Below are 24,490 nucleotides of genomic sequence, written 5' to 3' on the forward strand. Positions count from 1 at the left end.
GTAATCCTTGATTTTAATAACTTACGTGTTCTTTCTACTTATTTCCTACCTGAACTGGCCACAAGGCTCCGTGAGGAATATTGCAGCTGGTTGGTATGAAATTGATTGCTAATAAAGATTACGACTTTAGATAGAAATTGGAAAGAACTACTGATTTCTTAAAGACAGAGTAAAATCAAGATTTTCAAATATTGGCCCAGACCTGTTAACTTAAGAGTAAGAATTCTGGTTTTGGTGACAAATTGTAGAAAGTTAGTTTCAAAGTGTGCCTTATGTCAATGGTATTTAGTTGGCCAAGAAGTTCGTATGTTTTTTTCCTGTCAAAGGCACATTTTTCATGTTCATCAGTAACTTCACTGATTTGGACATTTTGAGTATGTTGACCATCTCATGCGTGGTAGAACGTTGGTTGTTCTCAATGTGTCAGTTTGATCACTGTCCATTTCAACTGGTTTACTGACTGGAGCACCATCCACTGAGAAATCTCCAGCATGATACTTCCCAGACCACTTTTGACACGTTCGATCAGTCATGGCACCATCTCCATATACTGAACAAATCTTTTTTGTGTGTTTCAGTTGTGTTTTTACCTTTCTTGAAATAATAAAGCTGAAAAAGTTGTGTATTTTCTTTCATCTTCATTAAAATGGCTACACAAAAGTTCACCAATTTTGATAAATTTTTTTAAAATGCACACTGATATGACAGCTGTCACAGTACAATCTAAGAAAATTGTTTCAAATGCAGTTAGACAACTAATCCGCTACTAGAGCCATCGTGTGGAAAAAGCAGAGCAAACTTTTTGGCCAACCTAATGAAGTCTTATTTTCAGTTCCTGCTAATAATGCATGGTGAAAGGTTAGCAATGGAAAAAATGCATGTGCACACATGCACATACATGCTTCATATGTTATTATACATGTTCCTAGAAGTCTTTTGGACTAAGTAATTTTCCCATATCTTTTTGTTGAGCGAAAACTATGGCAGTGTTCCAAATGTATAACCTTAGCTCTGGCATTTAAAACTTAATTTTTAGTTTTCAGTGTCTTTTAGCGAGTTTGAGAAATACCTTACATGTTCATCAATATTATGCATTGAAAAGGTCCTTGTGGCCATTTTGCTGTGCTTTTTAATAATAACCCAGGTAAAGGCATGTTATTTTACTTTGCTAAGTTCATTTTCCCCATCTGTATAAAATGGAGGTTGTAGGTGTGAGCGTGAGACATGAGAGCGTAGGTTGAAACAGTTTCTAATGTGTCTTCCAGTTCTAAATATTTTATGACATTATGGAAGCAAAATGCTTTGATGGTTCCATGACCACATCTATTTTTGGCTTTTATTGGAAGAATTTCATTATTTGTACCCATGCTGGAAATGGGTTTCTGGAAGATTTAATTATATTCTACATCGTTTTATTTGCTTGGCTATTAAACATTTAAATTTTGCCATAAATGTCTTTGTCAAATAAGAATTTGAGTTGGCTTTCAAAGAATCTGAACAGGGCTGAAAATAAATGGAATGAGAATAATTTATCAGTATGCATTCTCTTATTAATTGAATTAATGTGTAAGCATTTGACCCAAGGAATATGTGTAATTCTTTATTTTTTAATGGCTTCACCTTAATGCTGTCATCTTTTTAGCTTGCAATAAGTATGAAATAGTTAAAAAAATTTTAGGATTCTTATTATCTTCCATCACCCATGAAATTCATAAGCAGTAAAATAAATACAGCTGTCATTCTCTCCCGCTTGTTGTTTTATGGGTGTTGGGTGAGATGACTGTTTTGTTTTCTACCTAATCTAATCACAGTAGTGTTGCGGTTCTTACAGTAAAAAGCCAATGAGTTAAATTATGTCACCATTACTTTTGTAATCAAATGATCAGAGAAGAAGAAGATACCCTAATGAATGTGAGGCCCTTTGAAATCCTTAAATGAAGGGAAGTAGCCTGAATTCCATATTATTCTGAAGTCTCTTACTGAGAAAATTGACTGAGGGACATCGGTTTTGCACTTCCCGTGGTAATGTTGCGTCGTTTATTTAGATATCCTCGGAACAGAAGATCTCGTTGTGGAAGCAACTGCCAACGATGCTGTGAGGTTTTATCCTTGGACCATTGACAATAAGTACTACTCAGCGGACATCAATCTCTGTGTAGTGCCGAACAAGTTTCTAGTCACTGCAGAGATCGCAGAGTCCGTCCAAGCGTTTGTGGTTTACTTTGACAGCACCCAAGTAAGATTTTGTTTTTCATGGAATCTTAAATAAGAAATTATCTTGTGCTTGTTTTTTTTAACCCCTTATTTCTGTGTGTGTGTGTGTGTGTGTGTGTGTGTGTGTGTGTAAAAGTTCTCTTAATGTCTGTTTTTCTGCTTTTGTTTGTTTCTATTTCCTCCCTCCAGAAATCTGGTCTTGAGAGTGTCTCCGCATGGCTTCCACTGGCAGAAGCGTGGTTACCTGAGGTGATGATCTTGGTCTGCGATAGAGTGTGTGAGGACGGTAAGATGCTTTGATGGGGTGGTGATTGGTGTGCACGTCTGCCACTCTTTGGTAAGCGGAGCACGTTTCCTTAACTTAGAACAGCATGTCTCATTTGACTTTATTCCTTCACGACAGTGTTTTCAGCTCTTTCTCTTTAGAATCTTGCAATATTTGCCTTTTTCTTCTTTTTTTAAAAATAATGGACACTTGCATTTGAGAAATCATTTTCTTTATATTTATTTGGGGTTCCTGTAGAATAATGTTGATATTAATGGAAACACATTTGTGGATAGTATCACAGCCATATTCATGTTTAATTTTTACTTATAAAGGTTTTTTTGCACGTTATCTTAGGTGTAAACCGACAAAAAGCTCAGGAATGGTGTATAAAACATGGCTTTGAACTGGTAGAACTTAGTCCAGAAGAGTTGCCTGAGGAGGACGGTGAGTGTTTATGTCGAGAGAAGACATGGCATTTGGTTTGAGATACGAGATTAGTTAACTCACGGAAGAAAAATCACAGTGAAATTAAAAAATGTTCTTTTTCAGATTTCTGCAAAATTCATCAGTGCGGTCTTACCATTAATCAAATAATTCATTTTGGGGGATTCTGTACCCATTTTAGGAGTTTTGAAGTGTTTGTTTTTCTCGTGCATAAAGGTAGAAGATTTTAACCATAAATCTTAGTCATTTCCCTAATCTCTATTCTTTCTCTACATCCAGAAAAGGAGAGTTTGACCTGTATTCATAAGTCGGTAAAGCTTATGTTCCTTATTTGGAATTCCTGTTAACCTAAGGCTGAATTCCCAGGAGCCATAGATGTATGTCAGTCCTACTTGCATGTGTTTTGTACATTTGAAACCCAAAATGGACTCAGAATACCCTCTTGGAGTAGCTCTGCACTTAACTGCCTTCTGCTACAGTCTGGGCCTTCTTCTGTTTCTTCCTCCTCTTCACGTCCCCTCCCGTGCTCTGTCCTCACCTTTACTCCTTCCACATACACCTGTGCTGGCTGCCATGGCGTCTGCAAAGATAAGATGGATCTCGACCCATCCAAACCTTATAATCTTGTACAAGAGATAAAACGTGTATACAAATAATTGAATTACCAAGTGGGATATGGTATTATTTTAAAAATATTGGTACTGTGGTATTTCAGAGGCAGAAGAGATCATTTTAAAGAAGGGATTGACACCATGAACTCTCACATGTCAGCTGGTCCATTGGGGAGGAAATGGTGAACATACTGGAATTGTGTCCAGAGGACCAGTGGGGAGGGGCATTGAGAAGACGCCAGTTGTTCTGAAAGGCATTTTAGGCGGGGGCAGCCAGTGCAAATTAAATCACATAGACAGGCTATAAGTAATTCTTACATGAAACATATTCTTTAAAAGAATTAAGAAATGTCTTTCTATATTATGGCTTGTTTGAAATTTTTTCAACATGTTATCTTTGGGAATAAAACCTTTCCAGAGAAGAAGAGGACAAAAGGGAAATAAAAAGGCTGAGTTTTCTCCCTGTACACTTTTAAGAATATTGAAAATGGACAAGTGCAACATCCTATCCTGCATCTTTCTGGGCCCCCTGAAACCTGTGCGCTGCTCTGCGTGTACGAGCAGTGTGTCACCCATCTTTGGCACTAGAGTTTTCTCTTCTTCCTGTTGTCCTTGAGAGTCAACATTTGAGTTGTTTATTTAAATCTGTTTTCATTTTGGAATTTCTGCTCCTTTATACCACTGCTCTTCTTCTTGCTCTTTACCTGAACAATGTTCTTATATTAATTCAGCTTAATCTTAAAATAGATTTTTGACATATCCTCTTTAGGTAATGTAACTGAAACCTTCATAGAGTTCTTTAATGGAAACAGTTCTCAAGCCACATACCCTCGTCCTTTATTTGCATGTATTACTTGAACATCAACATGAGAATTTATGCTTGTTTGTGTTACACATCATCTTATTGGCTCTTCAGACCATATTTTTGGTTCTTCATTGTATCATCTGAAATAATAGTTATTCTTTCAAGAACTGAATCATTCATAGTTAAGATAAACGTGGCTTTTATTTCTTCATTTAAACATTGATGGTGATAGCTTTAGCTGGTGTGGCTCAGTGGATTGAGTGCCAGCCTGCGATTCAAAGGCTTGCCGATTCCATTCCCAGTCTAAGGCACATGCCTGGGTTGCTGGCCAGGTCCCCGGTAGGGGGCACACCAGAGGCAGTCACACGTTGTATCTCTCCCCCTCTCTCTCCCTCCCCTCTCTAAAATAAAGTAAATTTAAATCTATGAAAAGAAACATTGATGGCGATAAACTCATGTAGAGTATTTTTGGTTTAATCCTCACCATGTTTCTGTTAAGTTGGTAGGTTGGTTTGTTTTTGTTTTTTTAAATTTTTTTTAGATTTTATTTTATTTTTAGAGAGAGGGGAAGGGAAGGAGAAAGAGAGGGAGAGAAACATCAATGTGCAGTTGCCTCTTGGGCACTCTCTACTGGGGACCTGGCCAGCAACTCAGGCGTGTGCCCTGACTGGGAATTGAACAGGTGATCCTTTGGTTTGCAGGCCCGCACTCAATCCACTGAGCTACACCAGCCAGAGTGGTAGGTTAGTATTTTTTAAATGATTCATCCATGTGTCAGTTACTGAGTGCCTGCTGTTGTTCAGACACTGTTTTAGGCAGTGGAAATAATGAACTTAGTAAGACGTGATTCCTGCCTTCAAGGAGTATCCAGTCTAGAGAAGGTTACACTAAAAAATTGTCAGTTCCACTGCATCTTCTAGGAGAGGGGGGCATGGAGTGGTGTCATCACCACTTTTCTTTAAGAATAGCACAAGTGATATTTGCTCTTGATCAAATAGCTAATAAGTTGCAGAACCCTGGGTTCAAATGCATATCTAGTGGCCAGGCCACTAGAGACAGGTTCCATGTGGACTGTGCTCTCATAGGACACTCTTTTTTCAGTCAGATGCAGTCTTGGGATACTCGTTATCTGAAGGATCTCCATTTCTTTTTTGCACATTCATACCTATAGTGTAGCTAAGAATACCACCCTATTTCTGACGTGCCAACTGGGATTAGCACCTTGTTTTTTAGAGTGCTACCAATTAAATTCCAGAAGCAGGATAATACCAATACTGAACTAGCTGAGTTGTTGGCTATTTTTAATGACAGTTTGCCTGCCTCTTACACTATAGTAATAGTAATTTCACTTCTCTAAACTATCTTCCTCTAATCAGGAAGTTGTTCTCTAGATATCAGTTATAAACAATAATTATTTTGTTTCCCAGGAGAAGAACAGGCATTTGCAGGATTTTTTAGCATACTAAGAGAGCCATTCCTGCCTTTAGCATAAATAACCATGAATGATAGTACTCCAGCGTTCTCCCAGGACTGTGTAATTAACAGAAACTGACATTTTCAGGAGAATAGGAGTAGGTGTCGTTGGTGAGGCAATGGGGATGATGGTATTATATAAGCCTCTTAATATTGTGTGTTTTTCTCATTGTTTTAGTTTCTAGAATATTCTTATGGGAGCTCTGAGCTCTGAGCTCTGTATTTGCTTTGTTTTTTCCCCTCATTATATAAATTATAATATGAAATAACAACTAAATAAGCAAAATAAGTAAGCTACAGTTATTTTAAAATGTGGCTTGGTATACACACACGTGTGTGCATGTATAAATATATGTATTTTACCCCTCTGATTAGATGACTTCCCAGAATCTACAGGAGTAAAGCGAATTGTTCAAGCCCTGAATGCCAATGTCTGGTCCAACGTAGTGATGAAGAATGGTAAGTAACTTGGGACCAAACGTGTTAATGAGTTTTCCTCTTGTTTCTTGTAAGGTTAAAATTATTGGGATATATTTGAAACCATAAAATTATATCAGATCTGCAGATTTGTTCAACTTTAAGTCCTCAGTTGAAGAAAGAACCAAAAGTAATACTTCTAAGAATTTTAAATGCCCGTTTAATAGTTAATTCAGTAAGAATTTTGAGCTTGCCTATAATATGCCTAGCATCGTCTTTGGCTTTGAGATGTACCCCCAATATTATGAAGGATGAACCCTCTCCTTAAGGAGCTCGTAGTCCACTTGTGCAAAACTTGCACTTTTTAAATGCTGAAATCATGCATGGCAACTTGAGATGAGTACAGAATGACTGGTACAAACAGTAGTGCCCTCGGGTCAGAGAAATGGCCTTAGCTGTGGGCTTCAGGTATAGAGCAAGCTTCAAGGAGAAAGTGGATCTTGGCAGCAGTCTTCATGGTATGGGCAGGATTCCGGTTGGTGGAGAGGGAGAGTGACTGGCAGGGGAGGACGCATTGCATCAGTAGTAACGGTTGTATATTCTAGGCAGGGTGTCCAACCTTCTGATGTCTCTGGTCCACACTGAAAGAAGAAGAGTTGTCTTAGACCACACATTAAATACATTGTGACATGTATTACAAAAAAAAAATCTCATAATGTTTTAAGTAAATTTACAGTTTTGTGTTGGGCCACATTCAAAGCCATCCTGGGCTGCATGTGGCCTGCGGGCTGTGGGTTGAACACCCCTGTTAGGGTCACTAGTGGAATCTCACCTAGAAGTTGGTGCTAGCTTAGAAGAGAGAGGCCTGAATGCTAGGCAGGAGAATCTGGGCTTTGTCCTGTAGGAGTTAGTGAGTCTCTAGAGATTTTTTAACAAGAGAGTGATGCAAAGAAGTTGGCATCTTTGAAAGGTTAATACGGTGATGTACAGGTGTTTGGCAGTTGAAGTAAGTGGAGGTAGAGCCTGGAGTCAGGGAGACGAGGCAGCTGTTACAGAGGCTCACGAGTGGGGTGTTGGGGCCTGGGCTGATGTGCTGGCCGTGGTCATGGGGTGGACAGCTAGATGTGGAATGCAGTCTGAAGCAGGTGGGCTAGTTAGTGCACGTAAGGCTCTTATGTCCAGATCCATTTAATGAGGCTGCCCTGACAAGGTAGCATGAACAAGATGGCTTAGAACAACAGGTGTTTATTGTCTCATAGTTCTAGAAGCCAGAGTTCTAAAATCAAGGGTTCAGCAGGGCCATGCTCCTCCGAAGGTGGTAGGGAAGGATCTGTTCCAGGTCTCTTCTAGCTTCTGGTGTTGTCCGGCTTGGGGCAGTGTAACTCCAGTCTTCCTGTGGCATTCTTCCCGTGTGCCTGTGTGTGTCCACATTTCTTCATTTTATAAAGACAATAGTCTTGTTGAAATAAGGGCCCACCCAACTCCAGTGTGACCTCATCTTAACTAAATACATCTGCAGTGACCCTATTTCCAAATAAAGTCACATTCTAAAGTATTGGGACTTAGAACTTCAACATATAAATTTTGTGGGGATACAGTTCAACCCGTAACATAGTTCTCTAAGAACTGCTGCTAGGGGAGTGTTTTTCTCTTGTAGCTCCTGGCTCCCCAGGAAGTATGCTGTGCTAGGTGAAACACTACAGACGGGGAATGAGAAGAATCACAGCTTTAGTGAGCTTACCCGCTCTTCACATAAAGGGTTGAGTGGCAGGTCAGTTTTATAGAAGTAAAACATTTCATCTCAATTTTTGGTCAGCACTTGAGTGTTAAGTGTGACTGGGGCCCTTCGGCTTGCCTGGGATCTTGTCTAACCCATGTCATCGTGGGAGAAGTTCCTTCTGGCATAGTCGGAAGTCATATTCCCTCCTCCCCTTTTCTTCCCCTCTCTCCCTCCTGCTTTAGTCTTTCTAGGGGGGGATCTAATGTGTCAGTTGCATTAAATTGCAAAGCTATGAAATTATTTTTATTGTGCCAGCATTCCAAATAAAGCCCTGATAGATCTAGAAAAAAATATGGAGATTTTAGCCTCTGATGTCATCTTCCTGTTTTAAAAAAACAGCTCAAATTGAGGCTTGATTCTGTTCATTCATTCATTCAGCACATCCTTCTTGAGCATTTATCATAGTGAGGCATTGCTGTAGACTGTATTTTCACTATAAAAATATGTTTAAGTTATGGTACATAAACTGGATCAATTTGGAATAAAATTATATTCAGTGGTGCTTATAATATTTATGAGAAGTATTTTCAGAAAAGCTTATATGGTGTCAGTTATGTTTTGAAACATCTCCCCCATCCCCAGGTTCATCTATTAAGGAAGTATTTGCCTTATAACATACACTTGGGTGTATATATTTAGAAGCTGTATTGAACACACTTTACTACTTTGGAGTTATGGTGAAAGGTATTTTCTGAAAAAGAAGCCATTCTGCTTAGACACTAAACGAAATTCTTAAGAGACCTGCCAAGCAATGAGGCTCACTGGAATTTTCATGGTTCTTTTCCCCGAAGTATCTTTGCTTTCTTTCTTTCTTGACCGTATTGGTATGTTGGTTTGCCATTAACCAAACACCAAAATATTGCCATTAGCTTAATTCCTTGTGTAAGAAGGTCCTAGCCAATGTGGTGAGAAGGAAGGAAACTTTACTCTCTTCGCTCTAGGAGGGGTCTTAGATAAGGAGGTACAGTGACATTTGGATACAGCCTAGGTCCTAGGAAAAGCGTGAAGGACACACTTGAAAAGCCCCACCACACCTTAGAGCAGAGACAAAGCTCTGTGTGAATATATGGTGGGTCATTGTGCTCTTCCAGGGCAACCCACCTGCTGAGGGCCTGGCGAGCCGCACCTTCCTCTGGCAGGCTTACCTCGAACGTGTCTGCCGGCAGGCACGCGGACTGCTGGATTTGTTTTGCGGGGCTCCGTCTTCTCTGCTTCTTTCTTTCATTTCCCTTCCTTTCTTCCCTCTTCTTTTATTTTTCTCTTACTTTTTAAAATTGTGGTTAAATATACATAGTAAAAAAATTTACCATTTTAATTATCTTTAAGTGAACAGTTCAGAAGCATGAAGTACATTAATATTTCTGTGTAGTCCTCACAATTTAAAGGTTTTTTAAACCAAAAATTTTTTTAAATAAAAAAGTTGGTTGACAAAGTAAAGAAAGACACTAGAGATATTCTCTTTTGTTATTGTTTTCAAATGGAAAGTTTAACCAATTAATTTAGGAATACATTTTTACATAAGATATTTGAGAATAAGAGAGGTAGCATGTCTGCTTCATTCTAAGGCTAGCTTAACATGATTCATACACCTAAAGATAGTATCAATAAAGAAAATTAAGAGGCCATCCTCTTAACATACACATAGATGCATGATCTTAATAGCAGTATTACCAATCCTGCCCTGGCTGGTGTGGCTCAGTGGATTGAGTGCCAGCTTGCAAAGCGAAAGGTTGCCAGTTCGATTCCCTGTCAGAGCACTTGCCTAGGTAGTGGGCCGGGTCCCCAGCTGGGGGCATGTGACCGATTGATGTATGTCTTGCACACTGATGTTTCTCTCCCCCTCGCTTCCTCTCTCCCTTCCCCTTTCTCTTAAGTAAGTAAATAAATAAAATCTTAAAAAATATTAGCAACCCTAATCCAGAAATACATAAAAAGAATACATGAAAAGCCCCACCTTTAGGTATATCATGACCTAACTGGGTTATTCCAAGTTCACAACATTCTTGTTTACATTTATTTAAATCACCACAGGAACCAGTTGCGGGGGGGGGGGGGGGGGGGGGGAATCGTATGAATCTGGCAGTCAAAGAACAAAAGCATTTGAAAACTTCAAAGTCTTCTTTGCGGGGGGGGGGGGGTAAAGAAACTGAACAGCTCACAGTGGACACCTGGGGCAGAGATCGCTAGCGTGCGGAGCAGGGAGCGGGGTGCGGGCGGGGGCGCCTCCCACTCTCGGGGCACTCACAGCCAGTTTTCTGTCGTGTTCCTTAGAAAATTACCGTAATCACAGTTGATTCTGGGGATTATTACCTTGCAAGTTGTATAATCAGAGTCATTATTTGGGGTGATGTATTACCTATTTAGTATTTAGCAAGCAGAAATGGAACACTGAAGCTACGCCGTACCGGTGTTTAATTTTGAACTGATCCAGGAAAATATTCGTTTGAAACTCTTTAAAAAACCTATTTTAAATTGTGCTTAGTTTGGAAAAATAAATCCAATTCTATTTAGTAAAAAACATGAAAATTTAGCTATTATGGCAAATAGCCCTGAAAATGTACAGCTCTGATGAGGGTTTTATTTCTTTGTACTTTATCGTCTGCTTGATATTCAAAGGCCAAATATTTAATTTGAAAATCTAGTCAATTAAAAATTTAAAAAGGAGTAGCTTGCTTCCTTCCTTTCACCAAGATAAAGTACATATGTTTCCTAAATAGGAATTTATATTCTTTGAAGCTCAATTCTTTGCTTCCTACAAGTCTGAACTACTTACCTGGTTATAGGATATCCTAATAACTTTTTGTCTCTAGGCCTTTCCTTAAAAGTTGATAGTACACAAACTACCAAAGAAAAGATGGGTAAATTGGACTTAACCAAAATTAAAAGCTTATATTCTTCAAAGGACACTTAGGAAGCTGAAGAGGTAGCCTTCAGAATCTGTAAACCATGTATTTGATAAGGATCTAGTGTCCAGAATGTACAAAGAAATCTTTTAAAAAAAAACAAACTTTATTTTCATTGCTGACACTATTACAGATGTCCCCGCTTCCCGCCCCCCTTGCCCATCCCCACCCAGCCCTGCCCCCTCGCCCCTGGCATCACCTCACTGTGGCCTGTGTCTGTGGGTCATACATACATGTTCTTTGGCTTATCCCTTCACCTTCTTTCATCCAGCCCCCCCACGACCCTCCCCTATAAAGAACTCTTATATCTTAATAATAAAGACAAATAACCCAATTTAAAAATGGCAAAGGAGTTGAATACACATTTTTCCAAAGAAGATACACAAATGGCCAGTAAGCACATGAAAAGATTTCTAACACTGTTCAACACTAGAGAAATCACAGCACGACAAGCTGTCACTTCCTACGCACTAGGTGAGCCATAACCAACCAGAGGCAACAGCAAGGGCTGCGGCGGACGTGCAGAGGGCAGAGCCCTCGTGCGCTGCCAGTGGGACTGTACAGTTCCAGCCACTCGACTGGAGCAGTAGTGGTTGCTCAAAAAATTAGACTGTGTGACCCAACATTTTCACTCACAGGTATAATACCCACGAGAACTGAAAACATATGTCCACACAGGAACTTGCACAGAAATGTTTTCTAGTGGCATTATTTGAATGGCCAAAAGTGGAAACAACTGAGTTGGAAACAGTTGCCGAAAACAAAATGTGGTATATTCATGCCGTGGAATGTGATTCAGCCATTGGAAAACATGAAACACGCATGGGCGCTGCAACATGGATGAACCTCAAAACACGCTAGTGAAAGGAGCCTGACGCGGAGGCCACCTGTTTTCTGGTTTCAGTTTACAGGACACATCCTATGACGTTTGTTCATTTTAATGCTAGTTAAGTTCACAGAAATGGGAAGAAGACTAGTGGTTCCGAGGGGTTGGGAGGAGGGGTCACTAACAGGGGCAGAGTTTCTTTTTGGGGTGACTAGAATGTTCTGGTATTAGATAGTGATGATGGTTGTGCAACTTTGCGAATGTTCTAAAAACAACTGATTTCTACGTGTTTAAAAGCGTGAATGTTACGATATATGAACATCTTAATAAGAAAGGAGGAGGGAGGAAGGAAAGTGAGGGAGGGAGGAAGGCCCACTGATGGGGACAGCCAATAGGAAGGGGCGGTGGCGGCAGAGGGAAGTGAGGTGGCGATCATTCTAAAAGCAGCTGCTTACACACACTGTGTCTTACTTCATCACGGTGTTCGTATGAGTTAGGCTTAAAGAGGTCAAGTAATTTTCCTAAGGTGATATGAGTTCATCAGTTCTCAAACTTGTCTGCACATGGGAATCACCTAGGGAACATTAGAAAGTACTGATGCCCGACTCTCACTCCCAGAGATGCTGAGTTCATTATTCCCAAATAATTGTAATATGCACCATAGTTTGAGAACTGCTAATATTAGCTGTTAACTACCGAAGCCCTGATTTGAATTTAGACCTTTATAATTTTGAGGTCTTATGCATTTAGTTACTGTATCACATATCTTATAAATTACTATGTTGTAAAGAAACTTCTCCTTTCTTGCCATTTCTCTAAAGAATCAAATGATAGTTCCTAGTTTCAACGCTGCCACTCAGCTGTGTGACCGTAGGCAGATCTTAATCTGTCCGGCTCTATTTATTTATTTAAAAATTAAATTTATTGGGGTAACATTGGTTAGTAACATAACATTCAGGTGTACAACATTATACTTTCATATATGTATACTCTGTCACATGCCCACCCCCTGAAATCTAGTTTCTTTACCATCAATTTGACCCTTTACCCAATCACCCCCCCTCCTGCCCCCTTCCTCTTTGGTGACCACTATTCTATTGTCTCTGTCTATGAGTTTCTTTTTGTTTGTTACTTTTTAACTTTTGCTTACATTCCACATATGAATGAAATCATATGGGTTTTGTCCTTTTTGTCTAACTTATTTCACTTAGCATTATACTTTCAAGATCAATCTGTGCCACAAATGGCAGTATTTTATCTTCTTTATGGCTGAATAGTATTCCTGTGTGTGTGTTTATGTATACACACTCCACAGTTCTTTAATCGTCTATGAGGTTGATCTCCATCCTTGGCTTCCGGCTCTGGATTACATATTCAAATCACCTTGGACACTGTGACAACTTAGGCTGTCTGGGCCTCACCCAGACCATCTGTCTCAGACGGGAGGGGCTGCTGTGTTTCTGAAGTGCCTCAGGAATTCAAATACGCAAGCCATGTTGAGAACCACTGACAGTGATAGTTATCTAGTTCTAACTTGTAAGTCTGCGTAATCCATGGGAGTAAACTAGGCATTCTTAATACTGCATTAGCTCTCTGACTGACTTGCTTTCTTCTAGTCCTAAATCAGGTGGTATTCACAAGTCACTCCTGACTTGACAAAGCCAGAGAAAGGAGACAGGACTGTGTCCAGTGTAGAGCTGCCTAGAGGCCAAGGGGGAAATGGTGGGCTCTGCTCTCCATGCTTCCTTGGTCTTATTTCTGGTTCGGGCTGTGTCAAGGTCACCAGGACTTGTATTGAACAGGCCTCCTTGAGATCTGAAAGAAGTAATACAGCCTTTTTAAGTAGCTAATTGCCAAAGAATATCCTTGAGACTCTGGGCTGTTGGAGTTTTTCTTCTGTCAACCTCAAATCTCTCTGTGGTCTACAATTTAAGATCTAGTTTCAAGCAGTCATTCATTCAAAAAAATATTTATTGAGCACTTACTGTGTGCCAGGCATTGGTCTGTGTGCTTAGGGCATATCCATGAACAAAATAAATAAAACATTTTGTCCTTGGAGTTTTCATTTTGGTGAATGGCAGTGGCAAATAGACAATACAAGTAATTGGTCTGTTAGAAGATAAGTAGTATGGAAAAATAATAAAACAGGGTTGGGGTATTGAAATTTTCTGACAGATTGTGGTATTAAATAGTAGGGTGGTCAGGGTAGGTCTTCTTGAGGCCTTGAGATCTGAGGAAGGAGATGAGGTATTTCACCATGTGCGTACCTGGGAGAAGAGCGTATCGGGTGCAGGGAATAGCCACAGCAACGGCCCTCAGGTGAAAGCATGCCTGATTCATTTGAAGAATATCTGGGAGTGCATTGTGCCTGAGGAGCCAGAGCAGAGATGATGGAAGACCATACCGTTCAGGGGATTGAAGGCCATCATGGTGACTTGCACATTTACTCAGAGTTGGTTGGGGAGCTGTTGCAGGGCTTTGTGTGGGAGAGTGACATGATCTGACTCGGGATGCTCTGTGGATAATAGCTGGTGGAGGTGACGAAGACCCCAGGAGATCTCCTAGGAGGCTCTTGCAATATCCCACATGAGAGAGAGTGGTGGCTCAGATCAGAGTTGTAGCAATGGGAGCTTGAGCAAAGGCTAAGTTATGGCTATAGTTTGAGGCAGAGCCAGTGTGATTTCATGACACCTTTTGGATGTAAGGTATGAGAGAGAGAACAGTCAAGGAGGAGTCAAGGATTTGGGCCTGAGAAATTTGGAGGATAAGTTTGCCATCAGCTACAGTGAGGAAGCTACAGATGAAGCAGACTCTGAGGAGCAAGATGCCAAATCAGTAATTCCATTTTGAACATGTTAACTGTTAGAACATGTCTACTAGACTTCCAGGTGGAGGTGTCAGGTAGCCATCTGGTGGTAGTAGTATGGAGTTTGGCATATGCTTGGCATTCAAAATCTTGAGCCCAAATGAGATACCAAGGGAGCAAGTAGTAGATAAAAAGGACCAGGGACTCGGCCCCAGCACGTTTCAACATCAAGAGGACAGGGACAGGCGACGGAGCCAGCAAAAAAGAATGATCAGTGAAGTAGGAAAACTGAGAGTATAGAGTTCTAGAAGCGAGAGGGGAATGTTGGCAAAGTGAAAGGAGTGGGCAGCTCTGCCAGACGCTGGAAATAGGTTAAGTAACATGAAAACTGAGAATCAACCTTTGGTCACTAACAACCTCCATTTAGCAAAGTGGAGGTTGTTAGTGACCTTAAAGAGAGCAGTTTTGGTGAAGTAGGTTTAAGAGATTGAGAGGATAAAAATAGCAGGAGATGGTGACTACTCTTCTGAAAAATTTTGTATGAAAAATGAGCAAAGAAATAGTTGGGAGCTAGTGAGAAGAGTGTGCTTGAGTTTTATTATTACCATTTTTTAGACGAGAACAAGAGCAGCTTGTATGTAGGCTACAGAGAAAGAACCAGTAGAGAACAAACCTGATGCAGTAGGATAGAGGGAGAATTGTTGGAGGGATGTCCCTGAGTAGGTGAGGCAGGGTGGGCTCTACAAGTGGAGGGAGTCGCTTTGGACAGGAGGAGAGTAAACCTGTGGAAGGAGGCAGAAAGAGAGGGAGTACCTGGGTACGAATGTTGCAGGGTGGAGAGAGGTGGCGTGGAAATCTGGGCAAGTTCCTTCTGCTTCAGTTTTCTCAGTGAAGTAGGGAGCCACATTGTCAACTGAGAGGGCAGAAGAAGGTGGTGTTAGGATGTTAGGATTTAAAGAGAGAGAAAATGTGAGTCATCTAGGAGCGTGAGAGAGTAGACGAAGCTAGGGGTGTAAATAAAATGTGATTGCCAGACAGTATGAGTGGACCCACTTGAAATTTGGTGTCATACATTTAAAGTGAAGCAAGGCAACAACGTGTGTGTGTGTGTGTGTGTGTGTGTGTGTGTGTGTGTGTGTGTGTGTGTTTTCCCCAGCAACATTAAGCTGTGTGGGCGTAGGCATGGAGTAATCAGTTATGCTTTTACCAAGCAAGGATACCACAGCAAGAGAGAGGCAAGGGATTAGACAGTGAACATAAGAGAGTGATCATGATGACTGGTGATGGTATTAAGTTGGGTCAGAAAGGGAGAGAGAAAATCAGTTGGGAGAGGTGCAGTGAAAAGGTATTCATTTCGAGGTCCCAGTGGAGTTGAAGGGCCGTTGTTGGGTTGAGATACTGCAGAGAGGGAGTGAGCTGGAGAGAGAGGCTATGGTCAGGGTGTAGAATGCATGAAATTCAGATTACGGAGGGCTTGTAGTTATTGGTCATAATGGGTCTTATGATCAAGGGGATAGGAAGAATGGAGATTGCCTAATGTAATAAGTTTGGAAAAACCAAAGCTCAGAAGGGATTTAATTTGAATCTCTAGTTAGGGTATGAATAGGGTAAATACGGACTTGATTTCCCAAATCCTAGACTGCTATAATTTAGAGACATTTCCTAAAGCTTAAAATGGTTTACTAATTATACATAAAATGAAAGCATATTGAACCCAGCAGGAGGTAGTTCATGGAATACATTACACTAAACGATGGTCCAGGCAGAAAGTAGATACGGTTCACAAAGGGGCTACGACAGTTCTTGTGAATGGCACTTACACCTAATTGAAGTTAGGAAGGTATGTGGCCTCAACTTTTAAGTCTTATCTTGGAGAGCAATTACGATTTTCTTCCAAATATTTTTCTATGCAGTGTTTTTTCTTTTCAGTCTTGTACTGACCGGGCTGACTCAGATTACATGGTCTTGATTTTTATAGAATGTAATAAGGGGCATTGTTTTGTTTGGTATGCTAGTGTATGTGAATCAGCTAGATGGAGGCCTTCAGAAAGCAGAATCTCCATGCCTGCACGTGATGTGACGTCCCTCTTACAGATGGGGAATGAGGCCTCAGGCAGGAGAGGTCATTTGCAGTGAGTGAATTCATGCAGTGAGTTCAATAGCTAAGGTGGGACCAGAGGGCAGATAGCCACCCTGACCCGGAGTGTTTTGTGTTTTTTCACTATAGTCTGTTCACTTACGTTCTTGGCTGGTTAGAGAAATGAGCACAGAGCAGTTAAATAATTTGCCCAGGCTGCACAGGACATTATTGAGTCCATTTCCTATGGAATCCCCATCAGTGTAGGTGTTCTGGCAGGAGGAAGATTTTAATGAGACAGCCCAGACGTAATGATCATATCTGAGATTTTGGACTTTTTTGTTTATGACATTTTGAATAAATCCTTTTAAAAAGCTGTCTGAAATGGTATTGATACTAATTCTATCCCATTATTTTGCATTTTATCCAAAGTACTGATAAGACTTCTGGATAGTTAATGGAGTAGAATATGTATATTACTTGTCCGTGAAAGATAGTATATTTTAAATTGTTTTAATTGAGTCGTGGCAGATTATTCTCTTCAATCTAGGTGAAGACTCTTATATGTACATAGTAGGTACTCAGTTAGTGTGTTTTTATTACTTAATTTCACATTGTAAAAGCAAACATTATATACTACAGTTGTAGGCAAATTATTCTAGAAAGAGATTTATAAATCTTCTTGATATGGGGACATAACTTCTGGGTTTATTTATAATAATCTAGTTTTATATTTTTGGCTTTATCAATGTCTTATTTTACAAGCTAAAGCATGCATTCTTAATGGGGCACTATTGCCCCCAAAGGGGTGAAGATTGATTCTATTGGGAGGAGCAAAAATATTACTTTTTATGCCTAAAGCATAGAATACATATAACATATAAACATGTATACAGTGTATCCGTGGTATTAATGTTTCAGTGGGGAGGGCATGTCATAATTAGGGAAAAAATGTCTAAAAAGGCCTGGAGGAGGGTGCATGTCTCCGGTTTCTGGCACAGAGCTCCTACTACAATACAATAAATTAGTATTTGGTTTTCATCCCGGTTCCTAAAATAGCTGCAGAGCGATGAAGGTGAAAGGTAAGTCCTTTGTTGCTCAGTGACAAGCCCCTTTCAAGCGCCCCAGAGTTTACATTAGTGAAGTAACTTCTGGGAAGCTCTGAGGACAGGGGTTCAGCTGCTGGGGTTGACTCTTTTGTCCAGTGCCCTCATCTCCTGGGTGGGGAGAAGGGCTGGAGGTTGAGTTAGTCACCCAGGTGATTAATTCTGCCTACACAACGGAACCTCCATGAAACCCCACGCAATGGGGTTTGGAGAGTTTCCAGGTTGGTGAACACACTGAGGTGCTGGGAGGGTGACATGCCCCGATACCTTGCTCTATGCATCTCCTGCATCTGGCTGTTTGTTGCTGAGTTGTGTGTTTGTACAGTACATTACTAATCTAATAAGTAAACCTCCTGAGTTCTGTGAGCCATTTTAGCAAATTATTGACCCTGAGAACGGGGTTGTGGGAAAGCCCAATGGATAACCAGTTGGTCAGAAGTGCAGGAGAGAACCTGATATTGGCAATTGATGTCTCAAGTGGGGTGGGGAGAGGGTGAGCCCTTGATCTGGGGAGCCTGCGCTAACTCTATGACAGAATTGAGTTAAATTGCAGGAAATACAAATGGTGTTCTCCAAGAACTGGAGAATTGCTCGGTGTGGAAAAACCCACACATCTGGTATCAGAAGTGTTGGTTATAAGTGGAGAAGGAAACAAATTTTTCCTCTAGGGGCCTTGATGAAAATGGTCAAGAAACACTGGATCTGGTTGTATATATAAGCTCCACCTTGGAGGAAATCCCCAGATACCTTTATATTCATTGTAAAGGTCAAGCTTCTAGGGAAGTCGGAGTTTCCACTATATGCGTTAAAGTCATGACTTCAAAATGGCCCAGGAAATGAAGTGGTTGGGGCCTTTACAGTTGGTCTGTGCATTTTTGATATCTCTATCTACATCAGTTGGCTCACTGTATAACCTTTCCTAGCTGTCTTGCCTTGCATTTCCTAGACCTGAAAGTCGGTCTGTGGCTCAAGAAAAGGGAGGTGGAGAAAAATTCATCTGCCTACTTGAGTCACCCTTAATCACTGTCAAATCTGGGCTTATGGCTGTGGGGACCTATTTGGGGTTATCTTGTGTAATCTGACAATGTCCCTTACTGTCACTATAAAAGGAGAAACTGTGGGTCAGCACTTTATGCCAAATGTGATAGATTTTAAAAGCTGATTCTTTCACAGTTGGTCTGCAGTCAGATTGCCTTCTCCCTCCACAGGTCTGGTTTACCAGAAAGCCTAGCTGGGGGGTATTTGTTATCATTACGTGGTCTAGGTAGGCATCATGCTCAGTACTGTGCCTTGAACTCAGGAGGCATCAGGTAAATAAGACTTGGTTTCAAGAGAGAAGAAAAGCAGGTGGTTAGTAGAACCCTGATGTGTCATTTTGTTTTTCAAACAGCTGTCACTGTTTCACATAGGAGGGTAGTATTGTACACGGCATCCTTGCTCATAAAGTGTTAGTTTCATTCACCCCAAGAACTGCTTGCTGGATTTTGTCCCTTGAGCACTGATGAGGGCCATGGGGAGCTTAGACTTTCCTCGTGGTTTTTGGGTGTTCAGTGGGTCTTTTCCAAATAGCACCACTGAGTGAAGGGCAAGGAAGGAAAATTCTGTGATATTTAGTTGTTTCTAACAGTGAAGGAGGGATTAGACTAAACAAATATTACAGACTTGAGACTTTGGTTTCCCAGCGGTAAACAATAATTGTAGAGATTAAGTTTCAAAAGCCCTGAGAGTGTTTATATCTATTGTAGTTTAATCTCAAGTAATGCAGATAGGTAAGGATTAAGTGGAATTTTTATGGTAGAAACAGTTCTTTCATATAATAGTTTTCTGTTTTCCCATTATAAACGAAAAGAATTATTCATCTATTAATGTATGTTCCCCAGAATTTACTTGGTAACAAGATACCAGGGCAGAAATCACAGATTCCAGTTTAAGGAATCATTTGCACCTGATAGGAAGAGTAGTGGCAAGAAACGAATACCAACAACGAGATACCATTCTGGCTACCTGATACCTGGGCTACTCTCCCAAGAGAATAGAGGCTAGTGCCTGTAATTTAAAAAAGAGAGTATGAAAATGATTAAAGTTTTGAAATTTTTTAAGGGAGAGAGCGAGGGAAAAAGAGAGGGAAAGAAACACTGACCAGTTGCTTCTTGCATTCACCCCAACCAGGGACCAAACCCATAACCCAGGCATGTGCCCTGACCCGGAACTGAACCAGTGACCTTTCTCTTTGTAGGACGATGCCCAGCCAGCTGAGCTACACCTGTCAGGACTAAACATTTGAGTTTATTGTTACAGAAAATAAAATATCAAGTTAGTGAGAGGAAGAATGGTTAGTGAAGAGGGTTTTAGTGGGGTCTGTCTTAACCTAGGTGATCAAATAAGTAGGATATACACTGATTTCGGTGTGTGTGTGTATAGAAGGCATAATTTGGTGAAGGTGATTGTGTTGTGAAAAAGGAGGAAGAGGGAACTGAAAAATTAGAGAAGCTGGAAGGGAATAAATGTGTGAGCAAAATAGAGACTTTGTTTTAAGAAACAGTGCCCTAAATTGTCCGTAAGCAAATGAATGATGGGAAATTTCTTCAGATTAGTCACCGTGGAGGTCCTCACAGGCCTCCTTCTGCATCCACCTTGCAAAACGTTTTTGGTAGTTTTGCTCTGGAATTATTTTTAGAGCTGGTTATGAACCACACATAAGAAAAGTCATTTTCTTCCTGGTGAAGTCTTGTTTCATTGCTTTCGTTATTCCTCTCACTTGGCTCTAAGTGATATTTCGACTTGATTTTAAACATTCCTTTGAGGATTTTCAGGCTGTGCTTCTGGCTCTGTAGATTAGACCTGCCGATGGGAGCATTATTGGAATTAGTGTAAAGTTTTCCTCTACAAGGCCTTTAGAAAAGACAGTGCTCATTTTGATGTTGAGTTCACTTCGTCAAGTATTGAGGCACATGCGTACAATAGAGAAAAAGACTAGGAGGACATAACACCCAAGTATTAATTGGCGTCTTTGGTGATTTAATTTTCTTCTCTATCCTTTTTTCTATTTTCCATATTTTGTACAATGAACACATCCTTTACAGTCAGGAAAAAGAGAAAAAACATTGTCTGATTACTTCCTGCTCAGGTTCATTATGTGCTCAGGTTTGGGCGACAGCAGCGGCAGCTGACCTGGCGAGCAGGTGTCAAGGAAGAGCCCTGATTCACTTTTCCTGAATCCAGAGTCAGCCACAGCACTTGCGCCTGTTTCTCTAAAAAAGTGCTGTTTTTAATTATGTACCTCAAAGTTTTACCCCTTTCAAGCAGTAGTTAGTAAAAGAGGATACATTGGTTCTACTTTTATTTCAAGAACACTTTAATTTATCAGGCAGAAGTGGAATGTGATGTAGGAGTATAGGTTAATTTCCTTAATGCTGGTGAGTTATTTCTGATGAAGTACTGCTTAAAGTAAGTTTTTATGTAAATAGTATGGTGCAATTTAAAAATACAATTCAAAAATAGGTACAGTTTCTCTATATGAGTTGAAGTATCTTAGCTGTGGTTGTGGTAAATTTGGTCACATCACGTGGGTGAAAAAGAAAATAATTTGTGGGGAGAGAAGGAGGATATAAAGAGATCTCAAAACATGGGGAGCACTTGAACTTAGGATGATGCCAAGTAATTGTGGCTCTAAGGAAATAAAAACTGAAATATGAACAAAAAATAACATAACAGGTCATCTAAGGTATTTTGGGGGGCTGTGTTCACAGAAAGTCTTAATACTGTGAGCATCATATATAAGTTTGAAGTAAAAACGTCTCTTTAGCTGACGCTTGCCGCTTCTGTCCTGTGAGGCTGTCCATGGGTGTTTCAGCATCTGTGACGTGTACTCAGCACTGTGTTGGGAGCCGTGGGAGGGAGGAGAACCCTTAGCTGTTGTCTGTGTTTGCAAGGCATTTATAACATAGTTAAGGATGGCAGATAGATTTCAGACAAGTTCTTACACCAGCATTTCTCTCCAGGCCTAATGGAATAGTAAGGACAAACAAGTGGCACCGAGGGAGAGGCCACCGTGAGGTGAAGTCATCTAGAGAGACCTTCCAGGCTAGGGGAGGATGTTTATAATGTTGACAGGAGGTAAAGTAGACTCTCTAAAACGTTTTTATTCTCCTTTTTCATGGAAAATATTACCAAGAAATGACTTAAAAACTGAGAATTTTAGCCAAAAATGTCCTGACATCATTAGTAGATCTGTATCAGTGTTCTGGGATTGGAGGTAATTTTGTGTCTCTCCCACCCCCAACTCTGGGGACATTTGACAGTGCAGTAGGCACTTGGTGGCTACAAGAGGTCCACAGGACTGTCCCTGCCACCGCTATGCACACACAACAAAGCCTCAAGCGTCAATAGTGCTGAGATGGAGAAACCCTTGTCCACATGTACTCGAAGGACAGAGAAGGGACAGTGATTCCTGACCACCTGGGCTGCCACTAGTTTTACATGACCAGTGCCTCCCGGAGTTACGGGACTGGGCTGGCATTAGATAATGAGAAACGTTAAGGTGGTGTGTGATTCAGTCCTGAGCTTAGTTCATTTAGAATTACTGTAAACCAGGGATCTAATAATAAAACACAGGTGGCAAACACAAGGCCTGCGGGCCAAATCCTGCCCTCCACCTTGTTTTATCGGCCTGGCACCTTGTTTCTACCTGGCCAGCAGCACCGAGCTCCTTGTCCCTAGTTAAGGAGTAGTTATATTTACACAGTCTTAAAGTTACATTCGGCCCTTTGAAGGCAACCATAAGTCTGACATGGCCCCTGGTAAAAATGAGTTTGACACCCCTATAGTAAACAATTACTGGTAAAAGAACTATATGTGTATAAAAGGCATTTCTTTTGCATTTGACCCAAGTTTGTGTCACATACAGTATTTGTAGGTTACGCATTGAGTGTCTCAACTTTTGTTCTTTGCCTGTTACCTCTGGGCTTAATGGAAAGAGTTAGGAATTTAGAATCAGAGAGTTCTGGATTTCATGTTCAGGTTCTAGTTATGTGACCTTGGACAAGTTATTTGTCTCTCAGTTATAGTTTACTCTGGGAAAAGGAATAATAAAATAAATCCTCTGTAAAGCTAAAGGAGGTAAATGTTGGTTTCTGTTTGTGTGTATTTGTGTGTGTATTACACGCCCTGCGTAAGTGTGGAATCTGAGGTACAGAGAGGCCGTGACCTGTGTAGCACTGCACAGTAAGCAGAACTAGGATTCAAACCCGTGCCTTTGTTTATCTTCAGACTCGTGGGCTTACCATGTTGCTTTGATTAAATAGTGGACAAGAGCAGAAAAATGAGAAGGAAAAAAATGATTTTTTTAAGAATGACTTTGACTTTTCCCCATACTGAAATTTACTTTGCCCAGGTTTTTAATTACCTGAATGTCTCATGGAATGCATGACAAAATTGCTCTGTGGAGTGAATTTTGTTTCTAAAATAACAGTGTGCCTTTAGATCTGTAAAGAGATAAGCACACAATTCCATATATTTCAAAAAATTTAAACTTTTATTTAAAAATAAATGTTAACAGCTCCTCCCAAGGTTTGAGACTCTCTTGTTGTAAGTCTTTATTCTAGAGGCTGTAGTTTTGTTTCTGACACTTGCTGAAGGATTGCAATGCTAGTGCGGGCGGCCAGCACCGCTGGGTTCTTTTTCCTGTGCACTGCCGTTTTCATCTGTCGTTCCACTGGTGCCAGCGTACGAGTCTGCCGACACAGAACCGCAGGTCTTTAAAGCCAGGGTCTGATATGCGTACAGTGCCTTTCAGAGTCAGTTACCCAACAGCTTCCTCTTTCTGCAGCTACGAAGTTCAGAAGAACCAGTTGAGTAGGTGGATTAATTTATTCCTTCTGTGTCTGGTATTTTGTGGCATCAACAGCACCAGAGATACTGTAGCTAATTTCAAGAACTGTCATCTAACTAGGGATGATATTTCCGTGCCCGGAATCCTGTGGAGAAAAATCTGGCAAACAAGGGAAGCTTTATGTAACCCTTTTCTACAGGAGCCGTAGTTTTACAGCGGGTGCCCATGGGCGGAATTTTGCTAAACATCAAACTAAGCAAAACTGAGAGTTTCTTTAAAGTTGTAAATGTATGAAATAAAATCCAAGATTTTTGAACGACATTGATATATAAGCAGTCTACTTTGGATAAACAAAAATGACTTGTTTACTAATTGTGAAAATTTCTGTGTTTCTAACTTCCTTAAAATATAAGCAGTAGGAACACAGTGAATTCTCAGTTAACTAAACCTTCCTTTGTGAGAAAATGCCGAGCAAAAGGCCTTCCAGCCTGTCCTCATTAGCCCAAAACCTGATTATAAGTTCAGTCTTCTGTGAACCTTAAAAGGATTCTAAAATTTGAGGTTCTTGTTATTCTCTCTATTAAGTAGATTTTTTAAATATGTAATCCCAGCTGACTCAAACCGACTGTCGAGAGAAGATAATGCCTCTTTACTTTATAAAATCACAAACTTCTAGAGCAGAATGGACTTGAACAACCATGCACAGCAGCCCTCTTACTTTACAGGACAGCAAATTAAGGCACAGAAAGATGGATGAATGTGTGCAGGATGGCATGGGTGGGCAGAGCCAGGAACGAAAGCCAGGCTCTCTGACCCACCCCGTTCTCTTCTCCCTGTTCTGACTTCTTCATAATTTTGAAAAATTGAGGCTCTCACTTTTTTTATTGTGGTAAAATATACTTAGCACATAATTATTAAATTAAAAACAAA

The 24,490-nt window shown here is 40.5% G+C and overlaps 1 protein-coding gene across 5 annotated transcripts in view; it reads left to right on the forward strand.

Moving 5' to 3' along the window:
• The window catches only part of AAGAB (alpha and gamma adaptin binding protein), a 61,739-nt gene that overhangs the window by 13,274 nt on the left and 23,975 nt on the right, over positions 1-24,490 (forward strand). For all 5 annotated transcript variants that reach the window (XR_008392453.1, XM_037155788.2, XM_037155787.2 and 2 more), the window contains exons 2-5: positions 2,046-2,236; positions 2,404-2,500; positions 2,837-2,926; positions 6,191-6,274. Coding sequence is in view for 4 of the 5 variants with exons in the window: in XM_037155788.2 (XP_037011683.1) it covers positions 2,046-2,236; positions 2,404-2,500; positions 2,837-2,926; positions 6,191-6,274 (462 nt within the window). In the remaining variant the exon portion in view is untranslated. The remainder of the gene's footprint in view (positions 1-2,045; positions 2,237-2,403; positions 2,501-2,836; positions 2,927-6,190; positions 6,275-24,490) is intronic.

Source organism: Artibeus jamaicensis, unplaced genomic scaffold, assembly GCF_021234435.1.
Source record: "Artibeus jamaicensis isolate MK-2021 breed Jamaican fruit bat unplaced genomic scaffold, CSHL_Jam_final contig_548, whole genome shotgun sequence".
Lineage (NCBI taxonomy): Eukaryota > Metazoa > Chordata > Mammalia > Chiroptera > Phyllostomidae > Artibeus > Artibeus jamaicensis.